Source organism: Rhinatrema bivittatum, chromosome 3, assembly GCF_901001135.1.
Source record: "Rhinatrema bivittatum chromosome 3, aRhiBiv1.1, whole genome shotgun sequence".
NCBI lineage: Eukaryota > Metazoa > Chordata > Amphibia > Gymnophiona > Rhinatrematidae > Rhinatrema > Rhinatrema bivittatum.
In genome coordinates this window covers 186,186,316-186,206,939 of record NC_042617.1, presented here as the reverse complement: position 1 = coordinate 186,206,939, position 20,624 = coordinate 186,186,316, and the positions used below count along the sequence as shown (strand labels likewise).

At 44.5% G+C, this 20,624-nt stretch overlaps 1 protein-coding gene across 1 annotated transcript in view; it reads right to left on the bottom strand.

Moving 5' to 3' along the window:
* The window catches only part of UTRN (utrophin), a 1,458,479-nt gene that overhangs the window by 963,381 nt on the left and 474,474 nt on the right, over nt 1-20,624 (bottom strand). Inside the window, exons 41-42 of the mRNA XM_029594027.1 lie at nt 14,963-15,154; nt 161-333 (exon numbers count right to left, since the gene is read on the bottom strand). Coding sequence (XP_029449887.1) covers nt 161-333; nt 14,963-15,154 — 365 coding nt within the window. The remainder of the gene's footprint in view (nt 1-160; nt 334-14,962; nt 15,155-20,624) is intronic.

The window sequence follows — 20,624 nt, the reverse complement described above, 5'->3', positions numbered from 1 at the left end:
GCAACCCTGATAATCATGTTCTCCCTCCCCAGAGTTGTGGTGTACTTCCAAAGTAACATGCTTCAGAAGCCCGACTGCACATCATATACTTAACACACTTAACATGCACACTCCAGCACTCACAGAGACCTTTAACATAAAAAAACAAAACAAACCATACCTCTTACGATCATTGTACATCCTATTAATCCTGTCCCATTCGGCATTCAGCTGAGTCAGAGCATCGCCTATCTGAACCACCTCAGGTCCAGATGCTCCCAATATCACATCAGGGTGCTTCTCATGGATGGATGCAATCTGCTCCCCCAGCTTGTCCAGCATGTCTTTCACATTCTACAAGCAAGTATCAGCATTCGAGCATTAGGCAAGACAGTAGCAGCAGCAGTAGGGACACAATTAAATACTTAAAAAAATAAAACAGATATGCTGTGAATGCTGTTAATGGAAAGCGTGGTGATCACCGACTCCAGTGCAGAAATATTCACACCACTAATAAATGGGGGGGGGGGGGGGGTTGCCGTTAATCCGCAACTCTGTGAAAAGCAATTTACAAATAGCACTTTTCTCCTCTTCTGTCCTTCCTGCAGATATTTAATAGTGCAGCAAATAGATTCATGGGCAATCAATTCCATTTCTGAGCAATAAATGAATCTGTTATCCAGCAAGAACATTACAAACTAATTTTCCTGTCATCCAGGGTATATCTGTTCAATTAGCTTAGAAAAAAATAACTTGTTAAAAGCAGCAATACCATCCACCCAATGAAACTCTTCCATGAACAACAAGTGGAAGGATCATATGGAGCATGCATACAGTGACTATGGAAAGTCTATATCCTCATCCAAATGTCTACATTTTGTTGCTTTAAAGCCAGGAAATAAAATGCATTAAAACAGTGTTTGTTCCATGTGTCCACTCATCCTACTCCACAAATGCAAAGTGAAAAATATATTCCAAAATTCCTTAGAAAATTAAGTAGAGAGGAGGTTAAGATGATACCTGATGGAAACAGTGCTTAACGAAGCTCTCGTGCCCTTTACTGTTTTCTTAGTTTTTTTTCCTTTCTTATGTTCTTTTACCTTATAATAGGCAGTCCCCAGCCTGCCTGCAGCAGTAGGCCCAACTGATATCTTCTTTGAGCATGAAGGAGAGGTCAGGGGAATGTCGCTGTGACATGTAGAAAGTCAAGGTTTGCTGCCTCCTCCCTTTATGCTGCAGCATTTTGCTAAACCTGTCCTCGAGAAATCCCTTGAGGCAATCAGCAGGAGACCTTCAGCTTAACGTGATTCCCAGCCAGATGCCAACGGATGACATCATCAACTGAGCTTGGGAGCGAAGAAAGCCGCAAGTGCAAGGCTGAAGTTGGCTTCAGATAATGGAGGATTTGATGGCATCGGGGCAAACGTTGAAGACTGACAGACTGGAATTGCTACCACTGGGAATAGTTTGGGAGATCAACTACAGGAATCCCCTAGGGACACAAGCATGAGGCTGCCTGCATGTGTCAGTACAGTTAAGTAAAATTAAGGGAGAAGGGTTGTCAGAGGTGACAGACAGTAATACTTTGCCATTGAAAGGGCATACATCTGAAAATGGGTAAAAAGCCAAAGTCCTTTGGTGTTTTAGTGTTTTGATCATCTTTATTTCAAATGTTCTGCGTTGTGTATGCTAATTGTGACATTGTTCAGCAGGGCCAGTGCAAGGGTATCAAGTGCCCTAAGCAAAACTTACAACCTTGCAGCCTTACCCAGGCCAGCACTCCCCACACACAATTAAAAATTATGTATTTATAATAAAAGATTTTACATGACAAACGACATTCAAGGTACAGTCATCTGAAGTAAAAATATCACTTGCAACATGTATAATGAAATTCCTTTTTGCCTGATAATTTCCTTTCCTCTAAGGAAGGCAGGCCAGTCCATACAAGTAGGTTGTGCACTCCAACCATCAGATGGAAATGGACTTGCTATATCACTCCTATATACCCCAGCAAAGACACCAGCCTGCCAGTATTTTCTTCAAAAGCTAGAAGGACTAGGGGGGCACTTCATGAAGTTAGCCAGTAGCACATTTAAAACTAATCGGAGAACATTCTTTTTCACTCAACGGATAATTAAGCTCTGGAAATTGTTGCCAGAGGATGTGGTTAGTGTGCAGTTAGTGTAGCTGGGTTTAAAAAAGGTTTGGATAAGTTCTTGGAGGAGAAGTCCATTAACTGCTATTAATCAAGTTGACTTAGGGAATGCCCACTGCTATTACTGGCATCAGTAGCATGGGATCTGCTTAGTGTTTGGGTGCTTGCCAGATACTTGTAGCCTGGATTGACCACTGTTGGAAACAGGATGCTGGGCTTGATGGACCCTTGGTCTGACCCAGTATGGCAATTTCTTATGTTCTTATTTTAACTGTGATACTAAACCAATTCAACGTTAACAAGAATTATTGCATCCAACAAACACTCACTGTCTTTAAGAGTTCTCTTTTAATAATATTATTTTAATAATGGAAGCACTGGACTAAGCAGCACACTAACAACAACCACAAAGGGAATAATAAGAAGGACTATGCTATAAACTGAAACCACTTACCAGGTCTTGCACTGGTCCAGTCCCCATCTGAGATCCTTGAATCATTCTAACTCCCTTTACAAGGATCCGAAATGACAGAAGAAATCTGACCACGACAAGGCAGCCATAGAGGAAAGGAAATGATCAGGTAAGAAGTAATTTCACCTTCCTCTTCATCAAGGCAGGCCAATCCACACAAGTGGGAGATACCAAAGCTACTCCCCAGAAGGGTGGGAGGTAGCCTGACCAAGCAGCACTGCCCTAGCAAAGGGAGAATCTTCCCTTATTGCAGATAGATCTTGGAAAACATAATCAACTAAGACCATGTTGCCACCCTGCCTACAAATCTCTGCCGGAGAGAGCAGGAAACCGCTTGTGCCCAGGTCAAGCGTACCCGCACTTGCTTCAGCTGAGGATTCTCCGCATCCACATAGAGCGCCGTCACCACTTCCTTAAACAATGAGCAACTGTGGTGAGAGAAGCAGCCTCTTCTTTTGTCACACCACCGTGAAAAATAAAAAGTTGATCAGTGCTACGACATTCGTAACCTCCAGATTGTACATCAAATGTCATCACATGATTTCCTGAATTCCTGCTTATCCAAATCTCTATTTAAAGATAGCAAAAAAACCGACTGATTCAAGTGAAAAGTCTGAAACCACTTTTGGAAAAAAGGAAGGAACAGTCCTTACTGCATCCAGTCCAGCGTGGTGATCAAGAAAGGCTCTCTACAAGACAAGGCTTGCAGTTTCGAAATCCGCCTCACCGAACAAATACCTACTAGAAACACCGTCTTCAGGGTCAACAAATGCAAACAAATACCCTGAAGTAGGCAAAATATCAGACCCTCCAAAAAGGAGAGGACCAAATTCAAATCCCACAAAAGCACTAGGAAACTCAAAGGGGGCCTAAGGTGGTTCACACCTCACAAAAACCTAGACATGTCTGGATGCAAAGAGATAGGCCTCCCCTGCATGCGACCCGTATAACACACTATGGCCGCTACAGGCACCTTTAGCGTTTTCAAAGGCAATCCCTTACTCAGACCTTCCTGCAAAAAATCCAGAATTAAGGGAATAGATGCTGAGGTGGGAAGACAAGAGTGCTCCTGACACCAATGCTCAAAGGCTCGTTAGACACAAATATAGGCCAATGACATTGAAAACTTTCGGACTCTCAAGATAGTATCCACAAATGCTCCTGAATAACCTCTTCCTGAACTGGTGCATCATGCTCCCTCTCTTGACATGTTTAAATCCCATCTAAAGATCCACCTTTTTGAAACCGCTTTTAAATCTTATGCCTGATTGTCTGCTTTTAGTCTTGACTAACTTTCTTTTTCTTAAACAGTCTCTTGTCCTCTATGTTTGTCTTATTAGATTGTAAGCTCTATTGAGAAGGGACTGTCTCTTTGTGTGTTTGTACAGTGCTTTGTTTGTCATGTAGCACTATAGAAATGTTAAGAAGTAGTAGTAGTAGTAGCAGTAGTAGTTTCAAGAACCGAGCCCTCTTAAAGGCATTGTAAGACAAAACTGATTGGGATTGTCGTGAAATATCAGACCTTGCTGCAGAAATCCCCTATGCAGAGGGAACCACAATGGGTCTTCCACCAGAAGATGAAAAAGATCAACGCACCACAGCCTGCCCAGCCAATCCGGAGCCACCAATAGCACCAAGCCTAGATGCAGCACTATCTTCTGAAGCAACCAGCTGATCATGGGCCACAGCAGAAACCCACAGAGCAACCTTTCCTGCAGCCAAATCTGAACCAGCACATCCACTCCAAGTGCTTGAACATCTTTTGTCAGACTGTAAAAGCATTCTACCTTCGCATTTTTGAAACTTGCCATCAGATCCAGAAAAGGACACCTCCACCAATCCATGATGAGTCAAAAAAACTTCGGGAAGCAATTCCATTCTTCTGGATCCAACAAGTAATAACTGAGATAATCCGCTCAAATGTTGTCGAACCCTGCTATATAAGAGGCCGACAATGCCTGTAGATGTTGCTCTGCCCCTGGCAGAAGGACATCCATCTCGCAAGAGACCTGCTGAATTTGAGACCCCCTTGATGATTTATGTAGGCTACCACTGTAGTGTTGTCCGACATCACTCGCACGGCTCTTCCTCACAATTCTTTCGCAAACTGTTAGAAGTCTAGACAAACTGCTTGGGCTCCCAGATGGTTGATGGACCAAGACTCCTCCTTGAGAGACTACTGCCCCGTGCTGTTAACTCCTGACAGCCATGGAGACTCGCATTTGTTTTGATCACCAACCAGTCAGGAATCTCCAGATCTATTCCCCTTTCCAGATACTCGCTCTGTAGCCACCAGAGTAACTTCTGTCTCACCTCTGGTGGCAAGGTCAGTTGCACATTGTACTCCTGAGACTGATTCCATCGGGCCAGGAGGGACCTTTGCAGAGGATGTATATGTGTCCGTACCCAAGGTACATCCTCTATTCTCGCTGCCACTGACCTTAGCATCTGTAGATATGTCCATACCGATGGATGGATTGCCGTCCTCAAAGCCCGGGTCTGTCCCCAAGTCTTCTGGATGTGTGACTCCAGAAGAAACACCTTGTCTTGAGTCATATCAAACCAGACACCTAGAACCTGAGATGGCTACAAACTGCTCTTGGCCAACCCAGGTGCTACAGCAACTGAACCACCTTATTACTCTCCGCTGCCAACCTGGCTCTGATTAGCCAATCGTCCAAATATGGATGAACTAGAATTCCTTCCTTGCAGAGAGCCATGACCACGACCACCATCACCTTGGAAAAGGTTCTGGGCATGATGGCCAAACTGAAGGATGATACCTGAAAATGGTAATGCCAACCTAACACCGCAAAATGCAAATAATGCTGATATTTGTGAATCAGAATATACAAATAAACCACAAAGAGATCTAGCAAAGTGAAAAACTCTCCCTTCTGCACCATCATGATCACTGACCTTAAGGTTTCCATTTGGAAATCGGTAACCCGAAGAGCTCGATTGACTCCTTTTAGATTTAGGATAGGCCTAAAGGAGCCCTCCTTCTTGGGGACCACAAATAACGGCCTGCACCTTCCTGATCCTTTGGGACCGGAACAACGGCCTTCAGATCAATCAGTTGCTGTAACATGGATTGGACCACTGCCCCCTTTTCTATGAAGTTGCAAAGGGAAACTATAAAAGCGTCTGAAAGGGGATGGATAAACTCCAGAGTGTATCCATCCCACACCACTTCCAAAACCCACTGGTCGGGCGTGATGTGGGTCCATCTCCGATAAAATTGAGACAGATGGCCGCCTATCTCTGGCACCAGAGGATGGACCTCCAAAACCTTATTGGGAGGAACAAGGAGTTCCGTAACCAGAGGTGCTGCTCTTACCAGACTTCTCTCGAAAGGACTATGGCTTGCTTAAATGTGTAGGACCTCTGATTACTTGAACCTATGGATGGGCAAAAAATGCCGAGAGCCCCAAATCGCCCCCTCGCAGAAGAAAAATGGAGAGTGGTGACTTCCTAGCTTCAGGCAGTCTGAGGAAAGTTTGGGATTCTCCCCACTGATCCACCATTTTCTCTAATTTGTCCCCAAACAATAATCACCCCTTAACAGACAACTTGGTAAGGTTAGACTTTGAAATTGTATCAGCGGACCAGTTCCGTAGCTGAAGGTCATTGGGCTGCAATTACCAATGCTACCCGACAAGCTGCAGTGCACGCCAAATCATAGCCTGTATCAGCCAGGAACGCGTCTCCTGGCTCCAAGTATGGGCCTTTGCCACCATACAACAACAAGCAGAGATTTGCAGATTCATTACCACCACTTCAAAGGCTTGTTTCAGAATTGCCTCAATCTTCTGAACTTGGGCATCCTTCAGAAATGCACCTCCTTCCACTGGAATGGTGATCTGTTTTGTCACAGCACAGACTAGGGTATCCACTTTTGGGAACCAGAACTGTTACCTAGCTTTAGGATTCATAGAATATAACCCCACTAAGGATCAACCCCTTTAAAATTAGCCTCAAGCGCAATTTTTTCCAAATCTATCACAACCTTGTGCAGAAGAAAAAAGCAGGATGCTTTCCGTAAATAACCATAAGTGTCCTTTTTCAAATGCTTAGTCGCCACTGGCAAGACCTCCTCACAACCAATGGCATTTAGGGTCTGAGAAATCAAAGCAAACATCTTGTCCGTGTGAAAAAGCCAAAGTATTATCCTATGCGGCTCTACATCTTGGGGAATCTCCCCTTATCCAGGAACACTTCATCGAGATCCCCCACCGAGGACTCTGACTCCATCCACGAATCTCCTGAAGGATCCCTGTCTGCCCCTACTTCTGCACATCCATCATTCTGTCCCTTCCTCTGCTTTACTTGTCTGTGAGGGGAATAAGAATGATCTGAGTGCTTCTGAGGTCTCGAGGAGGGAGACCTCTGGTGAGGGCAATCTTGAGAACTCACATGGGACCCTACCTGACCCTGACAGAAAGCCTGAAGGACTTTGAAAAACTCCACCCATGAAATGGCTGAAAAATCCATTCCCGGGGTAGGCAAGGCACCTTCAGGACTGAAACCAGTGGGAATAGGCAGTAGAGGCAGCGGGGAAAGCTCCTCACCTGTCTTGGGAGAGGCTGCTGCTACACCATCCTCCTATGAAAGGGAAGCTCCCTGTACAAGATCCCCTGAACCTCCTGCAGGGAGAAATTCCCTGAAGGGACCTCTCATTGAGCCTCAATATATTTCTGACAAATGCTGAGGGATTTCCTGGGGCTAATAAACTTCCTATGGCAGGCAGAGCAGATATAAAGTATTTTCCCACGCTGATCCCCTGACGCCATCTCTCATAGGACATTAGAACTCCCCAAAATGGCTCCAACCACCTGTTCTCAGCAGTGGTATAGTGCGCTGCTAATGAAAATGGCACCTACTGCATGCTCCCTCCACAGCTGTAATCACTCCCAGCTGGCCCCCAAAATTAGCGCGCCAGCACCTGGCGCCTTGCACTGCCCGACATGACTCTCCAACAACCAGATATCCACCTGATCAGAAAACTCAACTTCAGGCTGCACCAATGCTTTCTCGGTCAGCTGCGACAATAGCAAGGCATCAGCCTGCAGAAGAAGGAGCACCAGAGAGCAGGGGAAAATGTGATGAGGGGAAAAAGGACAAAAACAGAGAAGAGGAATGCCAAAAACAAATTAGCAGGGCTGAGCACAAAGCTTCCTTACCCTACTGGAACTCTTCCATTGTCAGGAGGAGGGACTAGGGTGCCAGTCATCACCTCACTCCAGTCCTTCCTAGCCAAGACACTCAACTGAGGGAGGGAGCTTTAGCTATTACCACAGATAAGCCTCCTGCCCTGTCCTGGCAGGCCCGAGTCCACAAGCAAGGATGCATGTACACCATGTGTTGGAGACACAGAAATACTGGCAGGCTAGTGTCTGTGCTGGGGTATATAGGTATGACATCAGTGAGTCGTTCTCCGTCTCCATCTGCTGGTTGGAGTGTACAACCCACTTAATTTGGACTGGCCTGCCTGGATGAAGAGGAAATCATATTTACATGCATTGCTGTCTATTTTCAAAGAACCACAACAGTGGTAACAAGCAGAAAACATTACAAAAAAAAGCCACATGAAACCCATCTGGTTATTAGGCTTATTGTAACGTACATTGGGTGTGGGCCTGGCCCTCAGAAAACCATGAGGAAATGAAACTGCAATTACAATATAGTAAACCTCCTATACCAAAAGAGTACTAACTGCCAACAATCAAACAGTAACAACCCTACCGTCACAAAGCACAAATGGTCTATGCCTGGCTAAAGGACAGAATCACAGTCTGGACTCCAGCTTTCCTGTTGTGCAACTTTATTCTTCACACATTAAACATAATTCAAGACTGCTTACCTTGCAGTACGTCAGTAAAACAACTTCAGTAGCTCAGTTATGTTTAAAGAGCTGCCTTCTCCTGCCCCCCAAGGCCTTTCTCGCTCTCCTCTCAGCTTTCGCTTTATTCCTGCTCAAAGGAGACACTCTCCATCCAGAATGCCCTGTGTTAAGTTTGATCAGACCCAGACTACTGGGACCAGTCTATTAAAGTGTTCTAAATGTTTCTATAGGGCACTCTGCCATGAACTTTAACCCTCAGCTCAATCCAACTGAGCGAGTGCCCCTATCAGGGCTATGTCCCGCCACATAATCCCGCTATGCTTGCCCTTGGGACCTGTCTCAATCTGGGACAACCTCTTTCTCATGCTCACCCCCACCTGCCTTATAATATGGGGTTCCAAATCTTGAAATGCCCAGCACTTTACCCATTGGAGATTCTCTGTATCAAGGGTAGCTTCCTCTTCTCCTGAGGTACCCCTCTCTGAACCTTCTGGAATTTTATATGAGGCTTCCTTACAGCCCCCCTCAAACCCTCTTGGCTCTCTGGGCAACCCACCCTGGTTAACCTCAGAGTGCAATTCCATTACACCAGTCTCTACTGGCATCCTGACTCCTCCGGGCTGGATTTCCAAAAACTCCATTTCTTCTCCAGTCCTGGCTTTCTCAGTCTCTTTCTCTTGCTGATGGGTAGCAGACCAGTTTTCCCCTACCTGGTCTGGCATCTCCTTCGAATGCTGGACCTCTGGGCCCCAGACCTCTACCACTGCCTCAGTATTGACCTCTTGTTCTGGCTTTATCACCTTGGCTTCCTGGATCACACCACCCTCGCTGAGTGGGATAGCCATTTTAGAAGGGTTGCAGCTCTCCTGTTTGCAACAGTGCATAGGACAACCTGTCTTTCTGGCTTTTGCTTTACTCTCTGTTCCAGTAAAGCGGTTTCTGGCCTCTCTGGCCCCTTGCTAGAACCTTTCTCAGGCTCCTTGATACTGACTCTCACAGGCCACTTGGTAATGCCCCTTTCTGTGCAGTCAGTGTTGCCTTTTCCTGGGCTCTATTTAGTGTTTAGGTACCCTACAGGGCCTTCCTCGGCACCTCCTATAGTGCTGACCTCAGGCCTTCCCCTGTAGCGCCACTCTTTGGCTTTTCCCGGCTGCATTCCTAAGGCCTTTCAATACTGCCTCTTTCTGGGCTGTCTGTGTTGCCCTCTCCAGGGCTCTTTTTGATGCTTGGGCACCCTACAGGGCCTTCCTCAGGACCCTCCTCTTGCGTCAATCTTAGGCCTCCCTTTAGCGTCCTGCTTAGGCTTTCCTTGCCTCATTCCTCCGCTTTCAGGCCCTCCGGGTTTCCAGAGCACATCCCCCTAGTTTGCTCACTAGCATAATGTTGTCTCTGGTAATTTGCTTTAGGTCTGCCTCCCATTGCCATCTCTGTGGCAATCTCCTGAGGTTCTGTGACCAGCTGCTGCCATTTAAATCTGCCTCTCTCTCTTTGGGCATCCATGGCCTCTGTGAATGGCTTCACTGGCCCTACTGACTTTGCTGGCCTTTCCATCTGCCAGACTCCAGTCTCAGGTTCTTCCTTTTAGCCGAATCTTGGGACCGGGGACCTCCAACAACACAGAAACACATTGCTGTACCTTTCTCTTAAGCCCTCTGGCTGATCTTTCTTCTTTTCCCCAGGAAATAAACCCCTGCATGCATCTCTCCCAGGATAGGAAAACAGAGAAAATCTGCTGGCTTCTCTCTGGCCCTTATTCACTGCTGGACCCCTGATTATACAGGTGGAGATAGCCCCCTTGGCCTGTTGCTAATGTTGGATATGTATGTCTGAATGGTAGGCCCCAGGAAAAGAAAAACCTCTACAGGGTTTTTGTTTTCTTTCTCCGTAAGCTTTGCACCACTGTTTCTCTGTGCGTTACTTAGAGCAAACACTTTCTCCCAAAAAAAATGTCTCTCTTCCTTCAGTGAAGCAAAGGTTCCTGCCAGTGCAGACACTGTCTGCAATCCTCCAAGTACAGACACTCAACAACTTCTCTCTTTTCAGATGCTTCTAGGAGGCTTGGTCTTCTGTCTGTGCAGTCGCTTAGTGCAGAAAATCCCTGACCTGATACCATATGTGACAGAGCACAAGTGGTCTATGGTTGGCTGGAGGACAGAATCACAGTCTGGGCTCCAGTTTTCCTCTTGTGCAACTTTATTCTACACACATTAAACAAAATTCAAGACTGGTTACCTTGCAGTACATCAGTAAAACAACTTCAGTAGATCAGTTATGTTTAAGCAGCTTCCTTCTCCCCAGGACCTCTCTTGCTCTCCTCTAAGCTAACACTTTATTGCTGCTCAGAGGAGACACCCTGTACCCAGAATGCCCTGTGTTAAGGTTGACCGGACCCAGACTGCTGGGTCCGGTCAATTAAGATGTTCTGAGGGTTTCTCTAGGGCACCCTGCCACACTTACCTATGAAAATGAAAACTGAAAATAATGCACCAGACTTTAAAACATCAATACACCTTTTACTAAGAAAACAGATCCCTACACAGAAATTACGCACTAGCAGAATACCTCACCTCAGCTACACATACAGAACACAGATAGACACTCACCAAATACAGAAATAAGAGACCATATGTATTAATATAAACATGCAGATAAAAACTGAACTGGAAACTGCAACAAGCCAGACTCTGTATGCAGTGCAACCATGTTAAAACAGAATCATCTTTACAAAGTACAGTAGGCTACCATCTCAATAGCTTAAAACAACAAGACAAAGAGGTGTAAATTTTTCAAAAATTCTTAGTATCTTAGTCAAAAAAATGGAATATAATATCAGAAAATTATATACATGGAGCAGTAATGTACTATCTCCTGCCCTCAATAGGCTTCAGGCAGAATCATCTTCAAGCACATTCACTTTTAATCATCTACCAGTTCCAGGTATCCCTTTTGCCAAAATAAATCTTCTAGAGGCCAATATTCAGTACATATAGCCGGATAACTTTAACCCTAATCTGCCAATGGTTGAATATGGCCAGTTAGATCTATAAAGTATCCAGCCTCGTGTAGCTGGATAACTAGCTACTTACCCGGATATCTTCAGAGATACCCAGGTAAGTAGCACATCTTTAAAAGAAAAAAAAGTCCTAAGTCATAGGCTTCCTGGCCTGATGTTCCCTAGCCCACACCACCTGTCTCAACTCCCTCTCCCCTGTCCACCAAAAAATGCACATTAAAGTGCAAGGCGTTGAGCGCCACCGGCCCAGGACTCCAGCCCCCCACTGCCCCAACTTTATCCCTTTCTGCCCACCCAAAACATCCACTCACCCCCACTCCCAGACAGGCACCCTCCCACCCACCTGGTTACCTTGCAAAATCGCCCCTCTTGATCTGCCGGGATCGCTGTGTTAAGTGACCCTGGTATACGCTTCCAGTGTTACTTAGTAATAATGTTAGAAGCATACTTCTACACTACACAGGAGGCCTGTGACTTGGTGCCTTTAAGGTGTGCTACTTATCCGGATATCTGTGAAGATATCCAGGTTAAGTAGCTAGTTATCCGGCCACACAAAGCCAGATAACTTTAGATTTGCTTCTGAGCAGGTCTAAAGTTATACAACAAACTTAGCCAGATATACCCGATATTTGGCTAACAGGGTCATTTATCATTTCGCATTACGGCCTTAACCTAGCTTCAGGTAGATAGTATATTGTACAAATCAACTCCTCTTGTACCTTTTATCAATTCAAACGGCAGACAATCTTCAGGGATGTCAACTTTGCTGTTCATACTTCTTACTGTGTATATAACACCCCCCCCCCCCCCCCCCCCACCAAACCTACCCCAACCCCAAACCGAGTTAAAAAAAAAAGGTGAGCTCTCTCTCTCTCCCCCCCCCCCCCCCCCCCCCAAAAAAAATGCTGTGATGTGTTAAATAATGCAAGGCTGTGGAAATTACCGCAAGGTGCGATAATGCATAGTGTGTTGCAGAAACTGCTTATGTAATGTGGTAGCTTGGAAATTAGCCTAACCAAACCCCTTTTTTTATCACGGGCACTATTTCTGCTATAAATATAGCATTTTGATAAATCTAGGGGTATGTTAGCCAAATAATGGGACCCTTTCCCGGAACACCCTCAGAACGCCCCTTTTATATCTAGCTAAATTATAGCCTTATAACAACATAGCCGGCTATAATTTAGCCCGATAAGAGGCTGAATATGCTATATAAGCCATTTAGATGGATAACTTGAGAGTTATCTGTCTAAATGTCTTTTTAACATCTACCCCCTAAATTTTAATTTTAATTTTAATTGAGCTGTTAATATTATCAAAAACAATTTGTGTTTCACATAGAGACTCAAAAAAACTCTTAAATCTTTTTTAAAAAATACTTAAATCAAAAAGGTACAAAGTGTTCAAAAAGCAAGAGTTATCCAAACCAATGTTTTTCACCCTGTATCCAGTATCTTACCAAACTGAAGCTTATGGTCAATGTTAATGTTAATCTGGCTTCTGGAAACACCACAGTACGGAAAAAGTCTTTGACTTCTCTTATGGATGTTGTGATATGGTCTTTGGATAGAGGCACTCCTGTACCTGATGGCTGCGTTTGACACTATTGATCATAATGTACCTTTTGGCTTTAGGAGAAGGTAGTACAGCTTTATATCGGTATGGGTCTTTTTTGGAGGAGAGATATCAGCAAGTATTAGAAGATTCTTCTTCTTCCCCCATGTCAGATAAAAAGCAGGGTACCATGAGGTTCGTATTGTCACCTGTATTGTTTAATATTATCTGAAGACTAAGTAATTTAATTTGACATTACAATTATACTTTCATGATTTTATGGATGAAATCCAGCTGTTCTTCTCACTAGGGGTAGATAAGACGGAAGAAGTGAATGTAGTGAATCAGTGCCTGGAAGACACTGGGGTCTGGATGACAGGAAACAAGCTGAAGCTTAATCCCACTAAAACTGAGGGGTTTTGTTTTTGTTTTGTTTTTTTTAAATTAAGGACATATCCCAGAACTTTGTGCACTGTGTTTTTATTTGTTGTGCACTGTTTTGATTGGTCTATTGACCAGAAGTCAGTATATAAGAGTTCCAAATAAATAAAAAACTTTTTTTACTCCTCTGGTGTTAGATGGAACAACTCTTATTAAAAGCCCAGGTATGGAGTCACTTAGACTTCCAACTGCACATAGATTTAGGTATTTCACAGATTTCTTAAGACTGCGTATTGACCATAGATAAGATTTCTTATCTATGGTCAATACGCTGACTCATTACCTAGATGAGAATTTTAATTGAGGCCTTATTTCCTGACTTGCTTAATGTAAGGCCCTTTATATGGACCTTTCTAAGAATCTTATCTTCCCACTTCTCTAAAGCACCCCAATACATAACATCTGCAAGGCAGACTGGCTTCCAGCACCCTTACTGAACTCTTACCTCACCAAACACAAGCTTAGCCACTCCATTCACTCCCAGAACTCTGCTACAGTCTTTGTTTATGACCCCATTATCTCTCAGTTTCAAAACCGTGACTGGCTATACTGTAGGCAGTAAAGAAAGCTATATGTGTGCTAATTTGTAGTAGGCCTTGGTTCTCAATAAACTTTATAAAATGTGAGAACACACGGAAATTGCAGCTTATCTAGAATGCCGCTGCTCAGCTACTTTCTGGATGTAGAGTCATGAACGTATTACCCTGGTGCTGAAATCACTTCCTTGGTTGCCCATTTATTTCAGTGATGTGTTCAAAGCCTTGGTGTTAGCCTTCAAATCACTCCATGGCTTGGATCTTGTTTTATATGTGAGATACTTCATTAAACAATGTTCCATCGCAAAACTCTTAGATTGTGCATGATTATGCACTGGTGGTTCCCTCAATTACAGAAGCAAAACTTGCCAGAACTCGAGGGAGGGTGATTTCCTGTGTGATCCCACCTATTTGGATTTTCCTCCCTAAAGAAATTCATCTTATATTTGATCTTTTATTATTTAAATACTTACTAAATACCTGTTCCCCTCTTCACCCAACCAGGTTTTTAGCAGTAAATTTTTGCGTGGATTGTAATTATATATGGTGAGTTTTATGTCCATTACAATTTAATGAATTTTAATATACAGGTGATTTAATTTACTGTATTTATCTTGTATAGCATTGTGATTTTACCTCTCTTTTTGGTGATATTGTTTAGATTGGTTTTCTTGCAAATGTTGCCCCGTGCTGAGCACTCTGGTTGTGAGTTGTTACAAACAAAACGAAATGTTGTGTTATGTTATCGTGCATTATTTATGGCATTCAGCAAACCGAAACAAATGACCACAGCAATAAATACAAAGCCGTGGAGTCATCCCAAAACCAGCATAACAGGGGCCGTAGATTTCTGCACAATCCTTTTTAAAAGTTGTACAAACTCTCATGGCACCCTCAGAATCACTACATGAGATTACGCCCAGCCCAAAACAATGACAGAGAAAGCTGCAAGTAACCAATTTACCTTCAATGAATCCTCCTGCATGGAAAAGTCTTCATAGATGCCGCTATTCAGCTCTGGTGCATTGAGCGACAGCTCAACATCGGCCATGGCAAGCAGAACTTTATTGATCTCAACTATGTAATTGGAAGGGAAAAGCGAAGTCCAGAGTCCAGGCAGGTAAGCACCAGGAGCTTTCTGCTGGGCAGCAACTGCCTAAAGAAAAATAACGTTTTGTAAGCTTCCAAACTATGAAACAAAAAGATAGTTCACAAAGGCGGTAGCAGGTTTTATACTACAACGGGGTGCAAATAGTAATCCATTTTGTTTTTTGGGGGGTGGGGTGGAAGGGGGATGGATTTTCTATTCATTTTACTACTGAGGGTAATTTAAGTGCAGAAACTGAACAAACACCCTGTTCCTTAGTAAAAACCTCTGTGCTTGAAAGATGATCATTTGCTCCTTTCTCTGTTGTCTCCAATCTCAGTCTTTCCTCTATCTCCCAACTCTGCGCATAGCAGAGTCCTGCAAATGTCAGAGATCGCACCATTTAAAACACAGGGACAGTCTTTGCTCAATCAACAAGTAGTCCTGAAATTTGGCTGAGGTTTATAGAGCAAATCAGGCCACTGTATATGATCTACTCTATGCTAACCCCATGGCTTTATAGACCCTACACTTCCTTCAAGGGAGTCAATTCTTTCCTGCTTTGTTTTTTCTTATTACACTAAAATAATACACTTTGATACTTATTCCATAGATCCATTTTACTAAGGAAGGCTGTCATCTTTATATCTTCCGTATGAGTTTGACTGTTAAAATTATGCAAGTAGTTGTACATGGCATCAAAAAAACTCCCCAGCAAACAAAAATTTAACAGCATCAATATTAAAATGTGTGACTTCAGATCGAGAAACCTGCAGAGCTTTGCAACTGAATTTGCTAATAGGAGGCAAACTGGTTCTCAATCTGTTGCCACCATTGGCCAAGTTTGGATCGCTCCATTTCCCCAGCAGCACCATTCTGTAAAGCACTGAATTCCTCATGGTGTTGTTCCAATTCTTGTTCTTATAGCGTATGCTACACACTTCATTTCTAGTGTTTCCACAGTAAGGCTTGTTACATGGTTCAGTGCCCACAACAATATCCACCTTACTCCCCTGTGCCTCTCTCCCCCACCCCACCCCCCCAAAAAAGTGTCAACATACCCAGGATGATCTCTAAACTATGGGCAATCTGGAGTCACAATAAAATAAACACCACAACCAACCTAGAGCTCATCTAATCACAATTTTCCACAGGTTTAATGCTATAAACATATTGTGTTTGCTGTGTTAGTCTACTTGATTATGTAGAAATAAAGGTCAATGAACAGGATGTAAGCGATGCCTTTTTATTGGACTAACACAATACATCTGTGAATTGATAACAGTCCTTGTGCTGATTCTTCATAGACCTGAGTTAAAGGGAGCAGAGTCCAAACACAAGGTATCACCTACTTTGTCATTTCTATATGCTAAATGTAAAACTGAAAGCAAGGTATCGTGTGTGTGTGTGTGTGTGGTAGGTTATCTCATCTAAATTCTAATGGACAAGAGCAAAGCTCACTCCTGCTCTCTCTCTCTCGGGGTCTATTTGATTTCATAAACCCTAGTGCAACCTGCAGTTCCTCAGTAGTGATCTGTACCCAAGCAAAAAAAAAAACCAAACAGTTGTAACATCAAACCAATCAAAAATTTCTTCTTGAACAAAACTATTCTAAAAAAGATTGTCTTCCATAAGAAAAAAAGAACAGCTGAGCAGACAACTCTCTACCTCCTCAAATCGGGCGGGTTCTGGACTGATCCGTTGTACTACAGGAACAAAATTAGCAGGTAGGAACCAATTTTCCTTTCCTTGTACTTACTCGAATCAGTCCAGACTCCTGAAATGTACCAACGCTCCCTACTCAGGATGGGACCTGGAGAGTCCCGCTCTTTGAACAGTGTCGCTAAAGGAAGGAGAACCTGTGTCTCCAACATCTAAATGATAGTGTCTTGCAAAGGTATGTAGTGACTTCCAAGCTGCTGCCCTGCAAATCTCTGAGGAGACAAAAGTTGAGACTCAGCCCAGGAGGCCACCTGCGAATGCACAGAATGAGCATGCAAACCTTCCAGAATCATACGACCACGAGTCATGTAAGTGGAACCAATCGCCTCCTTCAACCAATGCACAATAATAGCCTTAGAAGCTTTATAACCTCTTTTTGCGCCACTCAACAAAACAAAGAGTTGGTCAGACCTTCTGAAATCATTTGTTACCTCGAGACAGCGAATTAAAGCCCACCTCACCTCTAACAACTTGAGCTCCTTCGCATGTAGAGCGGAGGTATCTACAGTTGGAAAGGCTGGAAGCTCCACTGTCTGGTTCACATGAAACGCCAAAACCACTTTCAGCAAAAAGGAAGGCACTGCCCTTAACGAAACCCCCGAATTCGAAATCTGAAGAAATGGGTTCTGATAGGACACAGCTTGCAAATCTGAAATCCTCCTAGCTGAACGTATAGCCACTGGAAAAACTACTTTAAGAGTCAAGACTTTCAGTGTCGCTCTCTGAAAAGGCTCAAAAGGAGCCACACACAAACCTTGAAGGACCAGGATGGTCCTTGCCTTTCCAGGATGGACAAACTCTTCTGACCGGAGGATACAAATTCATTCTTCCTTGAAGATACCTAATAATGTCTGGATGAGCTGAAGTAGTGGAACCCTCAATCTTGCCACGAAGACAGCACAGAGCTGCCACCTGCACTTTAAGTGACCTGGGTGACAAGCCTTTAGCGAAACCTTCTTGGAGAAAAGACAAAATGTCAGGAACTGAAGAACTGAGAGCATGCACATCATTAGCAGAGCACCAGGACTCAAACACCTTCCATACTCGTACGTAAGCCATATTAGTGGACTTTCTTCTGGCTTGCAACAATGTAGTAATCAGTCTCTGGATAACTTCTATGCCTTAAACGTCGCCTCTCAAAAGCCATCCGCTAGACAAAAGTGAGCAGCCTGGTCTGAAAATATGACGAAGAAGGCTCTCTAGATGACCAAAGTGAATTGGCCCATCCAATGTCAGGTTGATCAGATCTGCGAACCACAGATGCCGTGGCCATTCCGAAGCCATCAAGATCACCTTGCTGTGATGTTTTTCTATGCGACACAACACTTTGCCCACTAGCAGCTGGGGGAAAACACAAAGTAGAACCCCTTGCGGCCAAGGCAGAACTAGAGTGTTGACACCTGTGGCCCCGTGCTGACATCTCCGACTACAGAATCAAAGTGCTTTGGGCATTCTGACAAGTTGCCATCAAGTCCACATAAGGAGAACCCCACTGATCTTGAAATGAGTCACATTGCGGCTTCCAATAACTCCCACTTGCCCGGGTCTAATTGAGTCTGACTCAAAAAAATACGCTTGAGCGTTTTAGACCCCAGCTATGTGGGATTCAGCTATCCACTCTAGATGCCACTCTGCCCAAAGAATTAACCCTGTGCCTCCCAAGTTACTGCCTGGCTCTTGGTTCCGCCCTGGTGATTAATAATCCACTGTCGTCACATAATCTGAAAGGACTCTCGCTGATCAACCTCTCACTAAAGGCAGAAACTCTCGCAAGGCTAAACGGACTGCCCTGGTCTCTAACCGGTTGATAGACCATGCAGACTCTCTTGCGAACCAGCCACCCTGGACTAAGTGACGCTGACAAACGGCTTTCCATCCAGAGAGACTGGCATTGTTAGTAACTAACACCCAATCCTGGACTTCGAGATCCACACCTCAAATGAGATTGGAAGTTTGAAGACACCATAAAAGACTCTCGCAATGCCCTCGAGAGGGTAGCGGCAGATGAAACTCCTCGGAGACCGGATTCCAACGAGCCTTTGTAATGGCATCATATGGGAAAACGCCTACAGTATCAAGTCCAGGGTCAAAGCCATCGAGCCCAGAACTTGCAAATAATCCCAGACCTTGAGCACACATAACCGCAACAACCGCCGAACCTGCCTTTGTAGTTTCAGTACTCTCTCCTCTGAGAGATACACTTTGCTGACCAGACCATCGAATCTAGCGCCCAGGTACTCCAAGGACTGTGTCAGTGTCAAATGACTCTCCACCACGTTTACTATTGAACCGAGGGACTGGAGAATGTTGAGAACCTTGTGAACCGACTGACAACAAAGGAACTCCAACTTGGCCCTGATAAACCAATCGTCTAGATATGGGTGCAGCAGAACTCCTTTTTTTTCGAAGTTTCACTGCTACAATCACCATCACCTTGGTGAAAGTGCGCAGTGCAGTGGCCAGGCCAAAAGGAAGAGCCTGAAACTGAAAATGTTGCCCCAGAATCATGAAGCGGAGAAAACACTGTGAGTCTGGATGAATGGGAATGAGCAGATAGGCCTCTGTGACATCCAGAGAAACCAGGAACTCTCCCTTGCGAATCACCGCCATTACTGACCTCAGGGTCTCCATCCGAAAGTGTGGAACCTTGAGTGCTGCATTCACCTCTTTTAAAACAAGTATGGGCTGGAAAGTCCCCACCTTCTTTGGAACCACAAAATAAATGGAGTATCTTCCCTTGCAAATTTCTGCACCGGGAACTGGAATTACCACCTCCAGGCGTTGAAGACAATCAAGGTTTTCCCGAACCGCTGCTTGCTTGCTTGCTCACGGAACTGCATGGGGAAATGAGAAACAGCTCACGAACGGGTTGAGCAAATTCTAAAGTGTAGCTGTCTCGTACCACACTGAGAACCCACTGGTCCTGCTTAACTTTGGTCCACTCATTGTAAAACTGCATCAAGGGACTTCCTATAATAGGAGCGATGGAGTGGACCAGCCTCACCACATTGCGAAGACTTACCTCTGGCTGTAGATCCCCCAGAAGCTCTTCAGAACAGCCTTCGGGCACCCCAAAAGGACTGCCCCCAGGACTGTCCCCGAGTAGAGAACTGCCTCTGAGAACCGGGCATCGCCCTCAAGGGCCGAGATCTCCTATCAGACTGAAACCGAGACCGCACCTGAAAAAACCTTTTGACTTTAGGCTTATCCTCGGGTAATCTGAGGGCCTTATTATTACCAAGCAACTGCATCAACTGCTCGAGGTCCACTCCAAATAAAAGGTGACCTATAAAAGGTAAGAGCCTAACTGCACCTTGGAGGAGACATCCACCACCCAGTTACGCAACCAGAGTAACCTTCTAGCCTAAAGCGCAGATGTCATAACTCTAGAAGAGGGACATACTAAATCATATAGAGCATCCGCCCCATAAGCCACCACTGCTTCAATCTGCTCAGCCCTGTCTGCCTCTTCTACTAACTGCAGTAGGCTGCCCTGCATCTGTTGCACCCAGCGGAGACATGTACACTGCATGAAACTAGTACAAATAGCTGCTCGCAAGCCCAGGGCCGAGACCCCAAAAATCCTCTTAAGGTGGATCTCCAATTTGCGATCCTGAACATCTTCAACGCAGCAGAACCTAACACCAGGATAGTTGTTCTCTTGGTGAAACCGCATTAACCTTAGGAAGAGCAAAAAGTTCTATCGCCTGTTCTGGCATAAGATAAAGTTTAGACATGGCCACCTCATTTTGAGCCTGGAATCAGGAAGACTCCACTCCACCTCTAACAATTTCTTGACAGATTTGTAAAATGGAAA